The following is a 24,469-nucleotide window of genomic DNA, read 5'->3' on the forward strand; positions in this document are numbered from 1 at the left end:
AAGCTGTAGCGTCTTGGGTTGATTAGGACTGTACACGCCGAGTGCTACATTGTTGACTGTGGAAATTGAACTGTCTTCTATTCGATTGATGAAGATTAAGCCACCCAAAAGGTGGCACGGGCATGAATAGCCCGTAAGTGGTGGCCCTTTTGAGCCATTACCAATATCAAGAGCTGATACTGGAGATCTGTGGAGATGCGACTGTACCCTGCATGACGGGAGATGTCTCCCGTATCTTCTATTCATCAAATCGTTGCTTATATGGTGATTACACCTCAGCTTCCTCCAACAAGGTGAGAAGAGTATTACCTGTAATTGGGGAAAGGATTGTAGCTTCTGTAATTAGTTATCCTATTAAGATAATGAGATAATGGAGCGAGTATAAGATTAACTCGCTACAGGACTCCCCCTGCCAGGGAATGGAAGAAAAGCAATACATAACAAAAAAAACGAGGCTACTGTTCCCTGGGTCGCTGTGGAACATGAAGTCTGCAGGTACCAAAAGATGTTTGCAGTGTGTGGACAAGCTCGGTGTAGCAGGAGAGAAGAATGTGCATAATTGTTGCGTCCTTGGGTCGCTGGTGGAGCATTTAGATCCGGGGCGGATAAGCTCGGACACCAGGACATTAGGAGGTAATGTAGGCACGTAGTTAGGACAACGAAGTAATCACATCTAGAGCTGAATTGTCCTGAAGGCGACGAAGTGTCGGAAACGCAAGCTGTAAGTCCTGTACTGCGTAAAGGGCTTGAGTTGTCGGAAAATCCGACACCATTTAATAATATCATACAGGCAGATAATATTGCTGTGTTGTATAAACAAGTTAACCCATAGAAAATGTAACTTGTAGTGGAATTTCCATCTATAGAAAACGGGATATCATTACCACATACTATTATAAATTCACCACCTATTATGGTGGGAATTATTCTTAAATACATTAGTCTTTGGACTTTACCATCATAAAAACATCCCATATAAATTAACTTAATTATCAGAATTAAAATAGAGTAAATGTGACCCTTCTATCACTTACTGTCATCTGGACAATGTAGGCCAGTAGCGTCAGTGAGGAGGGAGTGGTCAGCCATTGTTATTGTTTAAGACCACAGAGTCATGGAGCGAATTACGGCTCCTATAAATTCTCTTGGACGAAGTGTTATGGAAGATCAGAGTAGTGATCTGCCATCATCAACACGCTGTCATCAATCTCAAGGGAAGTGTCTTTCCGAAACCCGTTTATCTAATCATTTTTGGCCATTAATGTCAGTAGATAGGGCGTACCAGTTAGAACACGAATGATCGACTCAAACAAGGTAATTAAGCCTAGGTCTTTATGGTTCCATGTACAGTGTTTTCTTTGATATAGCTGTCATATATTAGGATTCTGGCTTCTTAGCTAGCGCCCTTTTGACAGATCAAGACGAGGAAGCATGCTTTGTGTACCAGTTACTGGGTGATGGAAGCTACCTCAAAGAGGATAATTTGGTGTCTACATCCTGGTTATACCTGGTGGACTAAGGCCTGCTGTACAATAAGATAAGGAACCTCTTCAATGTTTAACAATATATGTAGTTTAATACTGTAGTTTGATTGGCTGCATATATATAAATTCAATATAAACCCCCCCTAATGTGTAGAGGATCGATTTGTGAGATTATTGCAGAAATACTGTCCACTTATCATCATACAAATTGCTATCGAAGTATATAAATTAACGTAAATATAAATTCTATATAAATTCATATAAATTAAATAAATATAAATCTCACAGGTCAGTTCCCACATGAATCGCCCGAGTATCAAAATGCAGTGAACGTGTAGATGAATCTGATGACAGAGCAGCTGTCGTGGGCGTCCCTGTAGGACAAGAAGTGCCCTGGCAGCGACGGAGAGTCGGCAGTACAGGCTCTAGATCCAACATGATGTAATCATTGATGAGGCTGTCAGATGAGTGAGTAACGATCGTGGAGCAGCAAGCCGTTGTAGATGAAAATGCAGAGATGGACGTGATGAAAATCATAGCTGTGGCGAGGGTGTTGGCAGTGTTCCATCATAGCAAACAGCAGCAGTAGAGGTCCAGTGAGAGTCCATGTTGTAGTCCATCGTGGGTGGGTATCGTCGAAACTCTCTGGGGTCACCAATGTAACGATTCTATTGTTACGTAAAGTATGGTGACAATAAACACAGACACTAAGAGAATATATATATATTTAGTCGAGTAAACAGAAGTATGCAGGTGATACCTTGGCGAGCAATGGTGTGAGTTGAGCGCACTGACAGTTGGTACGGTATCTCGCAAGTGTCTGTTCTAGACCACACTTGAAAGTAGACTAGTTAATGTTTGCTATTCTGCTGCTTATATGCTCGGGCAACACCTCACCGTGTTGCCCGGGCAACGCCTCACCTCATTCATCTCCAAAGGTTGACAGGAATATTAACAATGCCTTTGGAGCGAGTATATTATTGGGATAATCTACTCACTACAATACTTTAATCTCAATTAGTATTAAGTTTTAGTCTAAGTGTTTTTCCTGCCCGAAACGCTTTGCGTAATAGTGACTTTAGGCTTTGTATGTACTAGCTTTTTTTTTTGAGATATATAGAAGAATTATTACATTCTTGTACAGCACTAGTACGCGTAGCGTTTCGGGCAAGTCCCTGGAATACGATCCCCGCCGCGAAGAATCGTTTTTACAACCAAGTACTCATTTTACTGTTGAGTTAAACAGAAGCTACAGTTAAGGATTTACGCCCAGTAAATCCTCCCCGGCCAAAAAAGGACACGAACCCACGACAAAGCGCTCGCGAACGCCAGGCGAGTGTCTTACCACTACACCACGGAGACTAGCTCTATCTAAAAATTCATTAATGTTTGTATCACACCTTGTATGTATGTATTTTATCTGAATAAACTTTTGATTTGATTTGATTTGAAAGTAGACGGTAAATTCTTTGGTGTTCTCAGTGTTAATTAGTTTAAATTTAATTAAACGGACATTTAATTACTAATTATAAATGTAAATATTATTTGTAATTGAATGAATAAATCTATTCCTATAGATCTAATACATATTATAATTATTATTTATTATAATTATTATTTATTGTTATTATTATTATTAAAATAATAATATTTTAGCAGTCTGCTAAGTCTTTAGCAGTCAGTTGGCAGTCTCCGTGGTGTAGTGGTAAGACACTCGCCTGGCGTTCCGCGAGCGCTATGTCATGGGTTCGTATCCTGGCCGGGGAGGATTTACTGGGCGCAATTCCTTAACTGTAGCCTCTGTTTAACGCAACAGTAAAATGTGTACTTGGATGAAAAAACGATTCTTCGCGGCAGGGGATCGTATTCCAGGGACCATAGGATTAAGGACTTGCCCGAAACGCTACGCGTACTAGTGGCTGTACAAGAATGTAACAACTCTTGTATATATCTCTCTAAAAAAAAAAAATACAAATAAAGTTATTGAATGTGAAAACAGCTGTGAACGCAAGCCAGCGCACAAGTACAAGAGCGTCCAAAATGCTTTAACACAACAGACATCTGGAGACAGAAATGTGGCTTCTAAAGTCGTTTTTGTTAATTAATATTACATGTTTAGTATTTGCATTGAACACATATTGTTATATATAAGTAAAACTATTATATAATAAATATAATAAAGAGTTCCCCCCAAACCGGCCGTGCTTTGTGCGTTCGATCATGTTTGTGGGCACTCGGATGTGTTGTTTACGCTGGCGGGCGTTGTTCTCATGAAGCCCTTGTCCTTCTCATTATTGAACTTCATTTAATAATTACATGCCTGTTAAGTAGAAGTTTTAGCCTTTAATAGCATTATATTATGGTTTTAATATTGACAAATTATATATATAAGAAACGTAAATTTTGTCTTGAAATGGTAAAAATATGTGTGAGCTCCGTGTTGTGCAGCAAGTGAATAGTGACTTCTCCAGGAGCCGTCCCTCATCACAAGACAACTGCAGTAACAAGCAGATAATCTTGACCGAGTGGTTGATTGATGAAGATTAAGCCACCCAAGAGGTGACACGGGCATGAATAAGTGGTAGATTTTTAGAGTGAACGTGATCATTGGTGGTGTAATCTCTACCCTAAACTGCACGGATAATAACCATGAAACCTCGTCAGTGTCCAGTGTGTGGGAAAACATTCAGTCGTGCTGCATATATGAAGACCCACATGACTGTGCACACAGGTCACAAGCCTCACGAGTGTCCTCAATGTGGGAAAACATTTAGTCAGCTTGGAAATGTTAGAAGGCATATGACAGTGCATATGGTTATTAGACCTCATGGATGTCTTGTGTGTGGGAAAACGTTCAGTCGCACCGGACAACTGAAGACTCACATGGCTGTCCACACAGGTGATAAGCCCCACGAGTGTCCAGAGTGTGGGAAAACCTTTAGTCAACTTGCACATGTAAAAAGGCATATGGCAGTGCATATGGTTGATAGACCTCATGAGTGCCCAAAGTGTGGGAAAACATTCAGTGAACTTGGAAGTATGAAGACACATATGACTGTTCATACAGGTCATAAGCCCCATGAATGTCCCGAGTGTGGGAAAACATACAGTTGTGTTAAATATTTGAAATCTCACATGAGTGTGCATGCAGGTCACAAACTTTACAAGTGTCCTGAGTGTGGGAAAACATTCAGTCATGCTGGACATATGAGAAGACACATAAGTGTGCATACTGATCATAAACCTCATGAGTGTCCAGAGTGTGGGAAAACATTTAGTCATCTTGCAAATTTGAGGATTCATACAACGGTGCATACTGGTGTTAAACCTTTCCAGTGTGCAGAGTGTGGGAAAAGATTCAGACAACGTAAAGGTATAGTACGTCACGTGATGGTGCATTCAGATGAAAAACCTACAAATATTCAGAGTGTGGGACAAGATTTAAGACGTGTAAGAATATTTAAAGTCGCATGTTAGTGCAGATGGGTAATAAATGTCAATGGTGCTTCAAGTGTGTGTGGACAAAAATCAGTTAACATAGATAAAAAGAAGCACAGATAGATACATAAGTGTGACTAACATCATGTGTCCTAAGTTAGTCTACTGAAGGCACATGTTGCTGGCTGATGGGTGACAACGATCGAGGGATTGGATGTGCCCAAGGCACATGTTAGTGCATTCAGGTGATAAATCTCTCTACTGCCCCAGCTAAATAGAAAAAGTCCCAAACCTAGTAAGCAAATTATTTAAAAAAGGAACACGATGGTGTGTAGGAATGAAACTCTTAGTTATTTGTTAGAAGTACAGTATTGTATGATAAACATTAGGACAAACTAACAATGTTACCTAGTAAACCAATGGCAGTACTGTAATTGAAAAGTGTGAACTTCATCTTGAAAACAGTGTTTTAGTGTCTTGTCAGCTGCACTTCTAAGGTATTTTGGTTTTCTTTTTGTGATATATACTTTACCATGGACAAATTTTTTTAAGTTGAAAAGCTTAACCTTTTCAACAATGCATATAAATAATTTAAGTTATATTTTTGCCATCTGTTCTTATATAGAAGTTAACCTAAGTGCACAAATATTATTTATTTGTATGGCAAATGTAATACAGTATTTATAATTTTTAATATGGGGAGCTCCGTCGGCTCCCCAGAGCTATCCAGGCTGAATGGATATTTATAACTTTCTGGCATCAGTCAATGTGCATGGAGTTCTTGCCTACCGGGGACCACGAGGCAGAACCTGGCCCCTTCAGAGAGGCGCGAGGAGCCTATAGAAAACCCCATGTGATTTGGAGTATTCTATGTCTGCCAATTCAATTTTTCTTTATTATGCACCCCATACCCATCCTGTGGGCAGTGGTGTAAAGGATTACAGAGGCACATAATCGGTTCAGGAACTGAACCCTCTAGTTCGTTTAGCTAAGCAAATAACAATTTTTGACGCTAGTTACAAAATTATTGCCATCGACCGGGTCTGACACCCAGAAAGGTAGGCATCCCAAAACAAATCCCTATCTGGTGAAACTATTGCTACCGAAAGCCGAACGAGTGAACAAAACTCCCCAAACGAAAATTAGCAAACTAGCATGACATCATCACTATGCCGCACTGCTGTCTGCGCGAACCTCCCCCCCCTCCCTGGGAGGGGGAAGGGGGAGCCCCAGACCCCCGAGCCGGTGATCCAAGCACCAGTTCTTTGCTGATGCGATTCTGGAGAAGTCGTGTGCCTCTGGCTTCACCTTTTTGTCATAGTTCTGTGTCTTGTGGTTTGGGCTGTCTTTACAGGTGGTGTGTGAGCCAGGAATAATATTCCAGGGTACTTGGGCTGCATGCGCTGAGCGTTCCCTTCTCTAGGTGCTCAGTAAGTACTGCCCTTGGGGCTTGGTGCCTCCTTCCACAAGTTCCCTTGGGATCTACCTCCGCTGTGTCTTTTACTGCTTGGTACTTGGCCACCCTTGGGGTCAGCTGGGTTTTTTTTGCCCTTGTTTGTCTCTGGGTGAGAGGTAGTTTTTGTCACTGGTAGGGGCGCAATGTACTGCACAGCTAGTTATCACCTATTATAGGGGCCGGCGCTGTTCCGCCTGGGTACGTTGTCCTCCGTTGTTCCGCCTGGGTACTTCGGCTTTTAGAAGTTCGTTTGGTAGATTTGGGCGCTGGTTTGCAGTAGCCTGCCTGGGCATCCCTTAGCGTGTTAACAAGGCTAAGGGCCCTGGGAAACCCCGCGGAGGCTCTGTGGTCCAATGGATGTGACCTTGAGTCCCCTTTCGCTTTGAGCGAGATTGAAGGTTGCTCTGTCCCCTTGTCTCAGGGTGACACTCACAGATTGTGCCTCTGCCATGCTGCCTGTTGGGTCGGAGATTCCTTTGACCTGGAGTCATGCGATGTTTGTTGTCTGTACGTGTTCCAGTTCACCCAAGCTACTGATAATGATATGAGGTGGTGCAGGTAGCCGCTGTGTTGTATGGTAGGTTCAGGTTGCTGCAACGCGCTAGGTTGCTTGAGCCCCCAGATGCCCCAAGACTGCCTCGTTTTGGTTATAAGGACCTGGACTTGGGGTTGGGAGTTGCTTCGGCTCTGGTTCCATCCGCCCCTCCTAATGGTGCAGGAAGCCCTTGCGGCTTACCTCCTGTGCGACCCGGATTATGCTTTTGTTATAAAAAATGGTGGGCTTGCTATGGGGGAACTGGTACTATTAAGGGGTAAGGGTAGTTAGAAAACAGAGTTATCAAATATGGGAGAGCTAAAAGGCCCGGCCCCCAAATAAAACTATAAGCAGTGCTGAATACTTGGCTACACACAAGGTCAGTCAAGAGGTTGATTAATGCACTCCCACAGAGGAAGAAGGAATACTCTGTTCTAGCTTACTTATTTATTAACCCCTTAACAATCCCCCATATACACTCACACCAATAACAATAATAATAATTACTTTACCACACTATCTTACATTAAAAGCCTTGGTCCACTTAGGCAAGATACAAGGTTTACACTAAGAACAAGCTAGGGTAAAGTACTACTGGATAAGCACTGAAGCTGGATGCAGCTTAGGGTAGAGAGACCACGTGGTACCCTAATACCAAAACACAACACTTAGGGGTACCCAAAACACTGGCAAATACTACCCCCAGGTCTCACCAATCGTTACTTCCAGAGTAGGCACACTTAAAACACAGTACTTAACTTAATGGTACAGGAACTTAAGGTAAGGGAAATAAGTAAGAGGAGAAGGGAGGAGAGTAGGGGTGCAGCCACAGAGTAGATCTCGTCCCCACGAACGCCAGCCAGAAGAAGAACGCTCCCAGTGACCAGCTCAGGCCTCCCGCATGTGGTGGTGCCGGGAGGAGCCTAATTGATCATGCAGCTAAGCACATTAATAATCTTCCCCTATGCAACATATTGTTACTTTACAAATGATTAAAGTATTAGTAAACATAGTTGGTGCCTATGTTATTATTTAATAATCAATCCCCAGCTCAGTCTTTAAATGCTCTTTGAGAAACAAGAATAGTCTTACGTCTGGCAGGGAAGATACAAACAATTTCAGCTTGTGATGCGTTCAACTATACTATAGGAAAGTTTAATAACTCAATTTTGACCTCTGGTTTCCACTGAGGAACCCAGGGTCATAACAGCTTTCATGATGGTTCTGCGTTCTTTCATGTATGGATCTTCGTGACCGTACTGGGTTCGTTATGAAGTTCTGGAGTCATCCTGGTTGTCATCCTTTTTCTGTGCAGGTTGGAGGAGTGGGTCTGTATATTAGGGAAGACCTTGTATGCTCGGAGCTCCTTAACGTTACAAATGAGGTGGTAGAGGTTTTGGGATTAAAAATAGAGAAAATAAACTTAGTGATTATTCTAATATTCAAACCGCCAGATGCAACGGCTGAGGAATTCACAGAACAGATAATCAAAATAGAGAATAGCCTTGATAATTTGGAGAACCCGATACCTGATATTATCTTCCTAGGTGACTTCAACTTGCCTAGCCTCAGATGGAGACTAGGCAAACAATAACATTATACCAGGAAATCTATGGGGACCTAACCAACCACAGATTAGAGAACTACTTAGATTCTGTGACAAATTTTCACTCAACCAGCAGATATCAGAGCCAACGAGAAATGAAAATATTCTAGGTCTGGTCTTTACGAACAATGAAGACATTATCAGGGACATTATGATATCAGATACCACATACTCAGATCACAAGCTCATTGACGTGCAAACGACCATCAATACTCAGAATAAACCTAAAACATTGATCAAGCGAGAGGGATTATTCAGTAAATTCAATTTTAATCATAAAAGGATAAACTGGGAGAAAATAAACAGGGAACTTACAAACATTCCATGGGAAACTGTTCTAAGTACAGTAATACAAGTCCTACAGATGGAATAGAAAAACTGACTTCAGAAGCATATCAAGTCTGTCTGAAACATGTTCCTTTGAGGAAAGCCAGAAAGAGATCCAACATAGAAAGAGAACGCAGACGACACTATTAAAGAAGGAAAAAATAACGGAAATGTTGAAGCAGACACGACTCTCCTGTCAAAGAAGGAATAATTTAAATAGGGAGATTGAAGAAATCGAGCGGAAATTGAAACACTCATATCAAACTGAAGAAAGGCAGTTAGAACAGAAAGCAATTCAGGAAATAAAGAAAAATCGAAAATACTTCTTCACATATGCGAAATCAAAAGTAAAAACCACTGCCAGTATTGGACCTATTCGTATAAGTGAAGGTTCATACACGGAGGATGACAAAGAAATTTGTGAAATCCTAAAAAAAGCAGTATGAGGACATGTTTAGCACTCCAATAAACAACATGAAAGTGGAAGATCCAGACAATTTCTTTATGTGGGATATCCAAACCCCTGTAAATATAACTGATATCAACACGAGCGTACTAGACTTTGAAAGAAATATTGAAAACATGCCCATGCACTCGGCCCCAGGTCCAGATTCATTTATAAAGAAATGCAAAGTGCCAGTAGCACAGGCACTCAGTATAGTGTGGAGGAAGAGCTTGGACACAGGGGAGATACCAGATGTCTGACTAGCAGACATAGCCCCTCTACACAAGGGAGGGAGCAAAGCATTGGCAAAGAATTATAGACCAGTTGCACTAATGTCACACATAATAAAAGTATTTGAGAGAGTGATTAGGAGTCAGGTCACTAGTTTCATGGAGACCAATGACCTTCACAACCCAAGCCAACATGGATTTCGAGCAGAAAGATCATGCCTCTCACAGTAACTTGATCACTACGACAAAGTCACTAAGGCATTAGAAGAAAAACAGAATGCTGATGTGATATACACGGACTTCGCAAAGTCTTTCGATAAATGTGACCATGGAGTGATAGCACATAAAATGAAGTCAATGGGAATAACAGGTAAAGTAGGATGCTGGATACTCAGTTTTCTGTCAAACAGGACTCAGCATGTAACAGTCAACCATATAAAATCGAGTCCAAGCGCAGTCAAAAGCTCTGTACCTCAGGGTACAGTCCTTGCACCGCTGCTTTTCCATATTTTCATATCAGATATAGACAAAAATACAAGTCACAGCTTCGTATCATCCTTTGCACATGACACAAAAATCAGTATGAGAAAAACTTAAAACTGATAATAAAGTTTTTGACTGGGCATCAGAAAATAACATAATGTTTAACAGTGATAAATTCCAGGTACTCAGGTATGGTAAAAATGAGGACCTTAACCCTCAAACCACTAGGGGTCCAAATGGCTTAAACACCCACAGGTGCAACAAAAAAGAAATTCCAAAAAATTCTTTCATCTTATAAATGTGTTCATTTTTGTTCCCTGATCACGGAAAAAATAACAAAAAAATCGTAGGTGGTATATTTTAGCAGCAATAGGGTAGGGAAGTCTGGCAAAAAAGGGGCATTGACAGGCTTCGCCAGACGAAGTCTACTCCGCTCGAGCTGTCAGGCGGTAGTTGCCACAAATATATTATTACTTAATTATTTCATTGTCTCTGATTGATTTTTTCTTAGTTTTTTTGCAGTAATATAGTGAATTGTGATATATTTATATAATAAAATGTGTGAACCATCGCTGTACTCAAAATTATGGTGTGCATATTAGTGATTCAATTATTATGTTCATAAAACAATAAACAAATAGTTTTGCTGTTATTACACTATATACACAGGTTATATATAAGTATCTGCATGTTTTGCTCATAATAACGAACCACTAAGTTGAAATTGAAATTGAAATTGAAATAAGTTTATTGAGGTAAAATACACACAAAGGGATGAGGTAGCTCAAGCTATTCTCACCCCGTTCAGTACATCGTGTTAATACATACATATAAACACATCACAAACAATAAACATATTACCAAACATTCTGAGAGATAAACATCTACATTTCCACCGTTACACAAGTAGTATGGTACCAGACGTACACAAATACTTTTATGACCTAGGTATACTGTATAGACAATTTGCAAGAGACATTCAACAAAAAATTACAGTCTTGGTGCAAAATTCTTATATCTCCCAAGAATGTCATCAACTGTTCCGTTGTGACACATCCAGGCTATTTGTTCAGGAACATTCCTTTTCTCAGTGTTTCTATATACATTAATCAACGGACAATCAAGAACATAATGGGCAAGGGTGTGAGACCTTAACCCTCAAACCGCGCATATCATATATAAATGATATCAGTGACAAAACCGAAACCGCACACATCATTTATATATATGATTTCGTGTCTAGCACTATAATTTAAACTCCCCGCCTGGGATAGGGGCAGCTATAGTACAGCCACGACCGATAGTTGCCAGATGCCACCTAGAAAAAAAATCCAGGCCAACATTCTTGGGTGTTACAGCGTCAGTATTGAGCAAGCCACCAAGGCTGGCACACGCAGCACGAGCTCACAGCACCGCTGTTCAGCTTGTGACCACAGCATCGCCTACAAATACCATAATATATATGATACTGCTATTATTTAGCAGTGATAGTATTACTGAAGCCCCCCTGACTGTGATAAAACTGACCAGGATTCTGATAATAGCAGGATTGTGGTGATATTTAGCGCTGTGCTCCATGGAGGGAGGCGTAAGGCTGTGCGAGGGAGGGTTGTGGCGTCGTCTTCTGACTGTGTGTGGCCACCATTTATTGACTGCACTCACCATACCAGCTTAGTGGTTCGATATGGTGAACACAAATGTAGATACTTATATATAACGTGTGTATAGAGTGTGATAACAGCGAGAGGAGTAGGTTGGGAGCCGCCATTTTGGTGAGGGAGGAGCGTCGTCTGCACGTCTTGGCATGGTGTTTACTGATGGCCACTATGGTCTTTGGGCACCATACCAGCTTATTTGTTCAGGTATGGTGAATAAAACAGGTAGATACTTATATATAATATGTGTATATAGCGTAATAACACCACAAACAATATTGTTGAAGGACAAATATTAGTGCGTCTGGCCTTGAGGGCGGCCGCCGATCAGCTGACTGTGTGAGTAGCTACATCTTTGTGGCCTTTACTCACCATACAAGCTTAGATGTACAGTTATGGTGAACAAAACATGTAAATACGCATATATAACGTCTGTGTATAGTGAATAAATACAGAAAGAGTATTGTAGGAGGTGAATGAGGGTGAGTGAGGTGGTGTTGAGGGAGGGAGTGGCAGTGAGTGGCTCGCTGGTGTTTGGCGGTCACTCCTCGTTGCTTTTTGACTCACAAGACCAACTTAGTAGTTCGTTATGGTGTACAAAACATGCAAATACTTATATATAACCTGTGTATATAGTGTAGCAACAGCAAAACTATTTGTTTATTGTTTTATGAACGTAATAATTGAATCACTAATATGCACACCATAATTTTGAGTACAGCGATGGTTCACACATTTTATAATATAAATATACCACAATTCACTGTATGGAATAATATTACTGCAAAAAAACTAAGAAAAAATCAATCAGAGACATTGAAATAATTAGGTAATAATATATTTGTGGCAACTGCCGTCTGACAGCTCGGGCGGAGTAGACCTCATCTGGCAAAGGCTCTGCCAACGCCCCTTTTTTGCCACACTTCCCTACCCTATTGCGGCTAAAATATGCCACCTACGATTTTTTTGTTATTTTTTCCGTGATCAGGGAACAAAAATGAACACTTCTATAAGACGAAAGAATTTTTTGGAATTTTTTTTTTTTTGTTGCGCCTGTGGGTGTGAATTCCATTTGGGCCCCTAGCGGTTTGAGGGTTAACAAACCACATAGTTTACACTTCGTGTCATTATCATGAACACCTACCTTGAGGCTACCTTGAGGTGCTTCCGGGGCTTAGTGTCCCCGCGGCCCGGTCGTCGACCAGGCCTCCTGGTTGCTGGACTGATCAACCAGGCTGTTAGACGCGGCTGCTCGCAGCCTGACGTATGAGTCACAGCCTGGTTGATCAGGTATTCTTTGGAGGTGCTTATCCAGTTCTCTCTTGAACACTGTGAGGGGTTTGCCAGTTATGCCCCTTATGTGTAGTGGAAGCGTGTTGAACAGCCTCGGGCCTCTGATGTTGATAGAGTTCTCTCTCAGAGTACCTGTTGTACCTCTGCTTTTCAACGGGGGTATTCTGCACATCCTGCCATGTCTTCTGGTCTCATGTGGTGTTATTTCTGTGTGCAGGTTTGGGACCAGCCCCTCAATTATTTTCCACGTGTAAATTATTATGTATCTCTCCCGCCTGCGCTCAAGGGAGTACAGATTTAGGCTCTTTAGTCGGTCCCAGTAATTTAGATGTTTTACTGAGTGGATTCTAGCAGTAAAGGATCTCTGCACGCTCTCTAGGTCAGCAATTTCTCCAGCTTTGAAAGGGGCTGTCATTGTGCAGCAGTACTCCACTCTAGAGAGCACAAGCGTTTTGAAAAGTATCATCATCGGTATAGCATCTCTAGTGTGAAAAGTTCTTGTTATCCAACCTGTCATTTTTCTTGCAGTTGTGACGGCTACTTTATTGTGTTCTTTAAAGGTAAGGTCTTCCGACATGAGTACACCCAGGTCCTTTACATTGCCTTTTCGTTCTATGTTATGATTTGCCTGCGTTTTGTACGTGGTTTCTGTTTTTATATTTTCAATTTTTCCGTAGCGCATGAGCTGAAACTTATCCTCGTTGAATACCATATTATTTTCTGTAGCCCATAGAAAGACCTGATCTACATCTGATTGGAGGTTTGCCGTGTCCTCTATGTTGCCAACTCTCATGAAAATCCTAGTGTCATCTGCAAAGGATGATACAGTGCTATAGGTTGTGTTCTGGTCTATGTCCGATATGAGGATGAGAAAAAGTACTGGAGCAAGCACAGTACCCTGGGGGACTGAGCTCTTCACGGTTGATGGGCTGGATTTTATTTTGTTGACTATTACACATTGGGTTCTGTCAGTCAGGAAATTGTAGATCCATCTGCCTATTTTCCCGGTAATTCCTTTTGAACGCATTTTATGTGCAATAACACCATGGTCACATTTATCAAAAGCTTTTGCGAAATCTGTGTAAATTACATCAGCGTTTTGTTTGTCTTCCATAGCATCTAATGCCATATCATAGTGGTCCAGCAACTGCGACAGGCAAGAGCGCCCTGTTCTGAAACCATGTTGTCCGGGGTTATGGAGATGCTGTGATTCCATGTATTTTGTGATCTTACTTCTTAGCACTCTCTCAAAAATTTTTATGATGTGCGATGTTAGTGCTATCGGTCTGTAATTTTTTGCCTCTGCCTTATTTCCTCCTTTATGGAGTGGTGCTATCTCTGCTGTTTTTAGTATGTCAGGGATAACGCCAGTATCTAGGCTTTGTCTCCACAGAATGTGAAGGGCCTGCGATAGTGGTTTTTTACAGTTCTTGATGAATATGGAGTTCCAAGAATCCGGGCCTGGTGCAGAGTGCATAGGCATACTGTTTATGGCTTCTTCAAAATCTAGTGGGGATAGGGCGACGTCTGATATATGATTTGATGTTGGTATCATATCCATGAAAAATTCATTTGGGTTATCAATCTTTAGTGCATTTAATGGCTCACTGAAAACAGAGTCGTACTGCTTCCTCAGTAACTCGCTCATTTCTTTGTTGTCATCTGTGAAAGTTCCATCTCCCTTTCGCAGGGGCCCGATACTAGATGTGGTTTTTGATCTTGATTTTGCATAGGAGAAAAAATATTTCGGATTTCTCTCTATTTCACTGATGGCCTTTTGCTCTCTTTGCCTCTCCTGGGTTTTGTATGATTCTTGTAGCTTGAGTTCAATTGTTTCTATTTCTCTACCTAACCTTCTTCGCCGTTCTTGAGATAGGGTGCGACTCTCAAGTTGTTCCGCGATTCGTTTTCTTCGCCTATATAGGGAACGACGTTCCCGTTCCAATCTGCATCTCTTTCTCTTTTTTCTTAGGGGTATGCGGTTTGAACATATCTCTAGTGCTACTGAGCTTATTTTTTCCAGGCACTGGTTCAGGTTTGCATTTCCTAGCTGTTCTTCCCAGTTTATTTCTGTGAAGTCCTGGTTTATTTGCTCCCAGTTTATCCGTTTATTATTGAAGTTGAATTTGCTGAAATCTCCTCCACCGGGAATCTGGACTGGTTTTGAAGGTCCATTCCCCATGGTTGTCAGAACTTCAATTAAGTTGTGATCTGAGTAACAGGTATTTGTAATCATTATGTTCCCGATCAACTCATCATTATTAGTGAAAATGAGGTCCAGCGTGTTCTCCTTCCTAGTTGGTTCTACTATTTGCTGGTTTAAGGCAAACCTATCGCACATCCGTAGCAGGTCATTTGCATGTGCCTGCTCATTTAGGCTACTTCCTGGTATTCTTTCTGATATTACTGTATTAGCCAGGTGCTTCCATTTCAGGTGCCGTAGGTTGAAGTCCCCAAGCAGGATGATGTTCGGAGCTGGATTTGTGAGGTTTTCCAAGCAGTGCTCTATTTTCATTAGTTGGTCTTTAAACTGCTGAGGGTTTGCCTCCGGTGACTTATATACAAGGACAATAACTACATTTAGGATCTCTATTTTGACTATCAGCACTTCCACCATATCATTTGAGGTGTTTAGCAGCTCAGTACAGATGAGTGTGTCTTTGATGTAGAGGCTGACCCCACCCTGAAGCCGGTGTTTCCTATCACATCTGAAGAGATTGTATTCTGAGATCCATATTTCACCATCAAGGTAGTCCTTTGTGTGAGTTTCCGTTAGGGCTGCAAACACTGCATTTGCCTCATGAAGGAGACCATCTATAAAATGAACTTTGTTGGATTTGCGTGTTTTTATACCCTGGATGTTGGCAAATATAAATGATGTTATCGTGTTAGTGGAAGTGCTGGATGCTTTAATTGGTGTTAATATCTGAGGCTCTGGTAAGGAGGCCACTGTGTTTGCGTCCTCTCTAGCATTTGACCGAGTTGGTGGTAGAGTCTGGTCATTTTTAGCCATTCTTCTCCTCCTCCTCTTGCTAAAAAATTATCCCGGTTGATGGAGTAGTGGCTGTTTTCATAGTGGTAGTCTGTCGGTTTTATTCGCCTGGTGCCTCTTATATGAAAAGCTGGGCATTCAGCATTGAAGCACTCTTTCCTGTCCAAAGAGTTCTTGCAAATTTCTGGGTGAAAGAATTCACAGCTTTTGGTACATTTACCTGTATTGAGGAGGTTTCTGCACTTTCTAGGGTGATCGTGTGTACATGTTCCATTTATTCTTCCCGATTCCCCATGCTTACAGGTTGCCCATCTGTAATACCAACAGATTTTGGGGACCTATGGGAACCTATCCCATATTCCCAGTAATATTTGTGCCCAAGCCTGAGCTGCATGTACACAGAGTCACTCCAAGCATTTCTCCTTTTACCATAAGTGAAATGGGTGTTTTGACTCACATACATGTAGTGTTGCATGGTTTGACTAATCTCATACATTATACTTCTCCTCTCCACTTCTGCCTGTGCCTGAATATTTCTGATTTTGCTTCTTATTTGTCTCATTGTGAATTCACATTCAATGTCAACTTGTGGTTTTGATGTGGCACGTTTGGCCAAGTCTTCCGCCACTTCGTTGAGCACTATTCCAACATGAGATGGAATCCACATGAATTTCACACTATGACCTTTCAGCTGTATCTCAGTTATCATTTTCTTACAATCCTCAACTAGGGACATGAAGACTGGGTTTCAACTGTTTAACCCTTAACATGCTCGGGGTCTAATATCCTGCCATCCCCACAGGCGCATGTCATTTTGAAAAAAAAAAAAAAAATTCTAATCTGTTAAGTTCTGTTCACTGATCACGGGTAAAATAAAAAAAAAAATCTATTGTACTTACTTTTGTTGCAATAGAGCCGGAAAGCTCAGTGATGACGTCATAATCTGCATGTTCGCTCATGCAGTACACGCCCCAGAGGTGTTGCGCGCAGTCCTCAAACAGCCAGAGTTGCCACAAACATATTTTCGCGCTATTTATTTACAATGTCTAAGCGCATTTTATCCAATTTTTTCACTAATTGTGTTTCAAATACTGTTTGAACATATTTTGTATCAATAATTGCGGCATATTTGAGTATACACAGTCAATATAAGGAAGAATAAGTCAAAATAAGGAAGAGTCGCGGCCTCAGTGTGGGGTCTGCCTCCGGTGGCCGGACGGTCGTCAGCTCCAGCCCAAATCTTCAAGTGTTCTTCCTTTTATACAGGAAGAGGCCGAATCCCCAAACATACCAACGATACAAAGATGCGAGAAACAACTACACGGCAGTGAGGAGAGAGGCAGAAAGAAATTTTGAAAAAGGGATTGCAGACAAATGTAAAACAGAACCAGGTCTATTCTATAAATTCATAAACAACAAATTACAGGTAAAGGATAATATTCAGAGGTTGAAAATGGGAAATAGATTCACGGAAGATGAAAAGGAAATGTGTGAAACACTAAACGAAAAGTTCCAAAGTGTGTTTGTACAAAATGAAATCTTTAGGGAACCAGATACAATGAGAATTCCAGAGAACAACATAGAGCACATAGAGGTGTCTAGAGACGAAGTGGAAAAAATGCTCAAGGAGCTAAGTAAGAACAAAGCAGTTGGTCCAGATGGAGTTTCACCATGGGTTCTGAGAGAATGTGCACCTGAGCTCAGCATTCCACTTCAACTGATTTTTCAGGCATCCCTGTGTACAGGAGCTGTAGCTGATGTGTGGAAAAAGGCTAACATAGTTCCAATCTACAAAAGTGGAAACAGGGAAGACCCCCTTTAATTATAGACCTGTATCATTGACAAGTGTAATAGTCAAAATATTGGAAAAAATAATTAAAACTAAATGGGTAGAACACTTGGAGGAAAACGATATAATATCAGACAGACAGTATGGTTTTCGATCTGGAAGATCCTGTGTAACGAACTTGCTCAGTTTTTATGATCGAGCCACAGAGATTTTACAGGAAAGAGATGGTTGGGTTGACTGCATCTATCTGGACCTAAAAAAGGCTTTCGACAGAGTTCCCCATAAGAGGTTGTTCTGGAAACTGGAACATATTGGAGGAGTGACAGGTAAGCTACTAACATGGATGAAAAATTTCCTAACTGACAGAAAAATGAGGGCCATAATCAGAGGCAAGGTATCGGATTGGAGGAATGTCACGAGTGGAGTACCTCAGGGTTCAGTTCTTGCACCGGTAATGTTCATTGTCTACATAAACGATCTACCAGTGGGAATACACAATTACATGAACATGTTTGCTGATGATGCTAAGATTAATAGGGAAGATAAGAAACTTAGATGATTGTCATGCCCTTCAAGAAGACCTGGACAAAATAAGTATATGGAGCAACACTTGGCAAATGGAATTTAATGTGAATAAATGCCATGTTATGGAATGTGGAATTGGAGAACATAGACCCCACACAACCTATAAATTATGTGAGAAATCTTTAAAGAATTCTGATAAAGAAAAGGATCTAGGGGTGGTTTTAGATAGAAAAATGTCACCTGAGGACCACATTAAGAACATTGTGCGAGGAGCCTATGCTACACTTTCTAACCTTAGAATTGCTTTTAAATACATGGATGGAGAAATACTAAAGAAATTGTTCACGACTTTTATTAGACCAAAGCTGGAATATGCAGCGGTTGTATGGTGCCCATATCTTAAGAAGCACATCAACAAACTGGAAAAGGTGCAACGACATGCCACTAAGTGGCTCCCAGAACTGAAGGACAAGAGCTACGAGGAGAGATTAGAGGCATTAAATATGCAAAAACTAGAAGATAGAAGAAAAAGAGGCGATATGATCACTACGTTCAAAATAGTAACAGGAATAGATAAAATTGATAGGGAAGAATTCCTGAGACTCGGAACTTCAAGAACAAGAGGTCATAGATTTAAACTAACGAAACAAAGCTGCCGGAGAAATATACGAAAATTCACTTTTGTAAACAGAGTGGTAGACGGTTGGAACAAGTTAAGTGAGAAGGTGGTGGAGGCCAAAACCGTCAGTAATTTCAAAGCATTATATGACAAAGAGTGCTGGGGAGACGGGACACCACGAGCGTAGCTCTCATCCTGTAACTACACTTAGGTAATTACAGGCGCACACAAATGTTTTCAATTACGGCAATATAATATGTCATTACAGTCTATTATATTGTATGTTCTGCTTATATTTGTATATATTTACACACACGCACACGCTATCTGCTTATATGTTTACATATTTACACACTTTGAAGCACACTTAGAAGTTTTCTAGACTGTGGTTGTCTTTGAAGCAGTCGACAGCACATAATGGGATACCACACGTTTCACACCATGTTTGCACAAGCTTCCGTTTCTTGTCTCTACGTGTCGTTGTTTTACACACCAAGCAATCACGTTGGGCTATTGCACGCTTCCCAGCTGGTGGCAAATACTTGAGTCTGTGTGCTAGGAAGCCTTCAGTGTGAGCGAGGCGTGGAGTACCAGCATGCTGCAACAGTGGGCTTATGATGGGCCGCTGAGTACCTGGGACATCTTTTGCAAACTTTCCTAATAACTGTATTGCAGCATCAAATACAAAGTCACGGAAAGTGGGCTTATGTCCAGTTCTCACAAGGTACATTTTGAAACAGTTCAGCATGCTCATGTCCACAAGATGGAAGAACACTTTTTTCGTCCACCTACATGTCTTCCGCACACACACTGCAGTGCCAATCATCATGTCTGATTTATCAATCAACCGCATGTTTATATTATAGTCTAAAACACAGTCTGGCTTATATAGTGGTGCGTTTGTTTTATGGCTCACTTTCCCACTGTTCACCATTGTTCCATCATGAATTGTTGTCAACAAATTCACCTCTCTTTTGTCTTTCCACCGAACTGACAGAATGTTATCACTTTTCCTTCTCTGACACTCTCCAACTGCAATGTCGTTGTCAAACACAGGCATTTCCCTTCGTTGTGGCTTTACTGTACCAACCAATCCGGTTCTATTTTCTAGCAAGAACCGAGCTAGCAAGGGATTTGTATAGTAATTATCCGTGTATAAAATGTGTCCCTTGTTCATCCACGGAGCCATGATGGTCTTCACTACACTCCCCGAGAATCCATGTTCGTCATTACCGGGAATGTCTACATCACTAGCTGAGTACAGAATCATGTGTAACTCGTATCCTGTCTCACAATCACAAAGAACAAAAAATTTCAGGCCAAATCGGTTTCGTTTTGAGGGAATGTACTGTTTGAATGGAACACGTCCCTTGAAAAGTACGAGAGATTCATCAACCACCAGCTTCTGTGCTGGTACGTAAAAATCTCTGAATTTTCCAATAACATCGTTCATGTAGTGCCTCACTCGCCACAGTCTATCATCAAGTGTTCGGTCCTGAACACTTCCAAAATGTAGACACCTGAGGAGTATCTGAAACCTGTCTCGTGACATATATTTCCTGAATAAAGGTGTTGGTATTGTCTTGTCCTTGCTCCAATAGTCACTTATTGCATGTTTGTGACAGTGCTTCATCAACAGAGTGCCAAAAACACATACATTTCCGCAACTGTGGTATTTTTCCAACGCTGCAGTCGTGAAGATTCTGTGATTTCCCTCTCAATCAGGTAAGCAGCATGCAGGTTCGTTTGGTGTACAATGTATTCCATGAGTGGTTCATCATAGAATGCTGTAAAATATTCCATCTCAGCCATGTCCTCACCTTGATTAGGGAAAAGGTTTGTAATCCCTACATCTTTATCGCCAAAGTGAGGAATATTAGGAATAAAATCGTCACCATCACTCCACTCAAGTACACCAGGCGTCCTGCGAGATGCAGAGGAAAGACGGCGAGGAAACGATGCATACCGGCGACCAGGAGCTGAATACCGTCTGCGAGAAACACGGCGGCTACGTGCACGTGAGGTGGGTGCACGTGAGGTGGGTGCACGTGAGGTGGATGCACGTGAGGTGGATGCACGTGAACACGAGGGTCTTGGTCCCTCATGTGGTGCCATGCGGTGGCGCTTGGCTGGGCGAGATGCTGCTGACGCGACAATTTCTCGCCCAGTTACACCACTGCTACCAGCCACAGGCTCAATAAAACTATGATCTGAGTCACTAAACCCAGAAAAGGAGTCACCTCCCTCTGACTCGTCACCCTCAAACAGAAAATATCCACAGGAACTGTGAGGTCGTGGTAGAATTGGGGTAGAAACTGGCCGAGGAGGAATGGGTGAGCATAGAGGCCTCGCCATGGCATGGCGAGCATTGTCACTCTCACTGCTGCTGCTACTATCACCCGACAACTGTGTATAATCCTCATCGTTGTCTGAATCATCAAACACACTTTCTTCACCTTCAGAGAATAATTCGTGGGCTATTTGCTCTGGGGTGAGGGACTGAGTGGTGCGTGCCCGTGAGGCGTTTGACCGTGCGCTCGCCATGGTGACTCGCTAAACTGAGCCTCCCATGCCTTCGGTTCGTGAGCGGGAATTTTTTTCAAAATGGCCGCTGTTTACTAGAGCCCCTGGGCAGCGTATGGGACCCCCAGCTACACCGCGGGCCATTCAAATCGTGCGCGGTACCCATAATCGTCATATGACGTGAAGCGCAGTTGACTGGTAAAACGATTTACACTTCATATGATGTGATGCACACTTTAAGGGTTAAGGAATCAAGTGCTCCTCGGCTATCGACAAATACAAAAACATTTTTGTCGTCATGACGTACTTCCTCCAAACACGCCAGAATGGCCTGCAGTTCAGCTTGTGTGGATGATATATAATTACTAAGCCGGAGTTCAATTATCCTGTCCATAGTCCCAAACTCAGTATATTCTCTCATAAGGACACCACACCCTGCCCTGCCATCCTCCGCCACCGACCCGTCACAATATACATGTAAACTGTTGCCTCTTGGTAACCGAGATATCATGCTTCCATACAAACACCGTAATTGTCCTGGTTCATGATGAATCTTTTTCACCTTGAGGGGTACAATTTCGATGTCTATTTTCTGTACTTTCCAGGGAGTAGACCTATTACACTGGTGAGAGGGTTTACAGCAGTCAAGTACATCGTATTCCCTGAGGTCATGAGCTAATCCCCTCGTGTAGCGTGTCTCCCTCAGTTTCCTGGAAGTGTGTACGTCACTCAAGCAGGTCTGAACACACTGAAACAGCTTATCCCCTCCTTTTCTCCGCATGAAATGAATAGATACTCTAGTGTTAATATCACAGACTCTATGATACACACTCTGTAAATTTAATTCCATTCTCATTATTTCAATCATTGCATTTCTTTGACATCCAAGAATAATCCTCATAGCCTCGTTCTGTATCAGCTCTATTTTTTTAATTCTGCCTTGGCCTGTGTAAGACAAAACGGGTGCTGCGTAGACTACCAGGGATCAGCAACCACTAAGTTGGTACTGTGAGTCAAAATGCAACAAGGAGTGACCGCCACACATCAGCCAGCCACTCGCTGCCACTCCCTCCCTCAACAACACCTTACTCCCCCTCATTCTCCTCCCACAATACTGTTTTTGCATTTATTCACTATACACAGATGTCATATATAAGTATTTTCATGTTTTGTTCACCATAACTGTACATCTAAGCTTGTATGGTGAGCAAAGGCACAAAGACGTAGCTACTCACACAGTCAGCAGATGGCGGCCGCCCTCAAGGCCAGACGCACTAATATTTCTCCTCCAAAAATATTGTTTGTGGTGTTATTATGCTACATACACATTATATATAAGTATCTACCTGTTTTATTCACCATACCTGTACAAATAAGCTGGTATGGTGCCCAGAGACCATAGTGGCCACCAGTAAACAACATGACAAGTCGTACAGACGACGCACCTCCCTCATCAAAATGGCGGCTCCCAACCTACTCCTATTGCTGTTATTACACTCTATACACATGGTATATATAAGTATCTTTATTTGTGTTCACCATAGCGAACCAGTAAGCTGGTATGGTGAGTGCAGTCAATAAAAGATGGCTACACACAGTCAGAAGACGATGCCACCATCCTCCCTCCCACAGCATTACTCCTCCCTCCACAACAAGGCAGGCAAGACAACAACATCTCTTTCCAGGCATTTAACGATGCATAAGCAACAGGGCTCCATTAAGGAACATATAATCTCTTCCCACAAACAAACCATCACCAGAGAAATCTTAGCAAACAACACAGAAATCATCGATAGATACAGCGATAGCAGGCGGCTTGACGTCTGCGAGGCACTACACATCAAGAAGTCAACACCAGCAATCAACAGCCAATTAATGCACAACTATATACTACCCACTTCAAGACTCCGCTCTAATATAGAAGCATCAAGAAATATGGACCAATAGGCTTTCTACAATTACTTCCATTCAATACCCATTGTTTCGTGTTCTGTCTTGTGTTTGAATTTAATACCCATTCAATAGCCATTGTTGAAAGTTTGTTTTCACCTCATCCACCTCACCCAAATGTAGATATAAAATCGAAGATGTGTAAGCTCTATTCAGTTTCAGTTGTGTGTTTGTAAACTAAAGTCTTTGAAAATGTACAGTAATAAGTTTTACGAAACGCGCTCAAGTGTCGCGTCAGACTAGAAATAAAAATGAATTTTGGAGAATTGATCTTTGAATTACCATCAACAGTGAAAAGAAACGTAAGAAAGATCGAGAAAATTCATGTTAGAATTATTAATCTTACTTTTTCGGTCATATTTAATAATATATATATATATATATATATATATATATATGTATATATATATATATATATATATATATATATACATATACATATATATATATATATATATACTCAAGGTCACTCACCGTAGCCCTGCGGGTCTTCACTCTAATCCTCGCGGCGCCACTGTACGCCAGGAGAGTATCCCAGTCAATCCCAACCGGCCTCTGATTGAGAATGAGTGGGAACACAGCTCGTACTCTCTACAGCTTGTGTGCCCGCCCCGGCACAGGGCTCTACTACTAACCACAAGGTCGCCAACTGGTGTTTCCGGTGTCCAGTAACACGTCAGTGGTTTTGTAGAATTGTGGTAACAGTGGCAAGAGCACACTCAATATGTCTGATATCAGGCAGGTATTTACTTCTATCACTATCTGCTTTCAGGTATTATATAGCCACAAGGAATATGGAGGGGATGATATAAACACCAATGTACTTTGTATTAGAGCTTTACCAGGCTGATATGCTAATGTCAGACTTTGGCATCAGTCATGTGTATGGAGTTCTAGGGCCTACCGGGGACCACGGCCAGAACCTGGCCCCCTCAGAGAGGCAAGGGGAACAATGGCCTATAGAAACCCCTGTGTGGTAGGAGGCATTTTATGTATGCCATCGACCGGGTCAAGCATCCAGAAAGGTAAGCATTCCAAAACAAACCCCTATTCTGGTGAAAATTGCTACCTAAAGCCGAACTAGTGGATAGAACTCCCCAACAGAAAACAAGCAAACTA

At 41.7% G+C, this 24,469-nt stretch overlaps 2 protein-coding genes across 2 annotated transcripts in view; both read left to right on the forward strand.

Moving 5' to 3' along the window:
• Positions 1–4,133: 4,133 nt before the first annotated feature.
• LOC123761104 (zinc finger protein 383) lies at positions 4,134–4,961 on the forward strand. The gene has a single exon (XM_069339176.1). It carries the CDS (start codon positions 4,134–4,136, stop codon positions 4,959–4,961), a length of 828 nt encoding a protein of 275 aa, XP_069195277.1.
• LOC123761223 (mannan endo-1,4-beta-mannosidase-like) overlaps positions 4,960–24,469 on the forward strand; it is a 76,470-nt gene continuing 56,960 nt past the window's right edge. Inside the window, exon 1 of the mRNA XM_069339458.1 lies at positions 4,960–5,419. The gene's annotated coding sequence lies outside the window, so the exon portion shown is untranslated. The remainder of the gene's footprint in view (positions 5,420–24,469) is intronic.

The sequence above is a fragment of the Procambarus clarkii genome, chromosome 41 (assembly GCF_040958095.1).
Source record: "Procambarus clarkii isolate CNS0578487 chromosome 41, FALCON_Pclarkii_2.0, whole genome shotgun sequence".
Taxonomy (NCBI): Eukaryota; Metazoa; Arthropoda; class Malacostraca; order Decapoda; family Cambaridae; genus Procambarus; species Procambarus clarkii.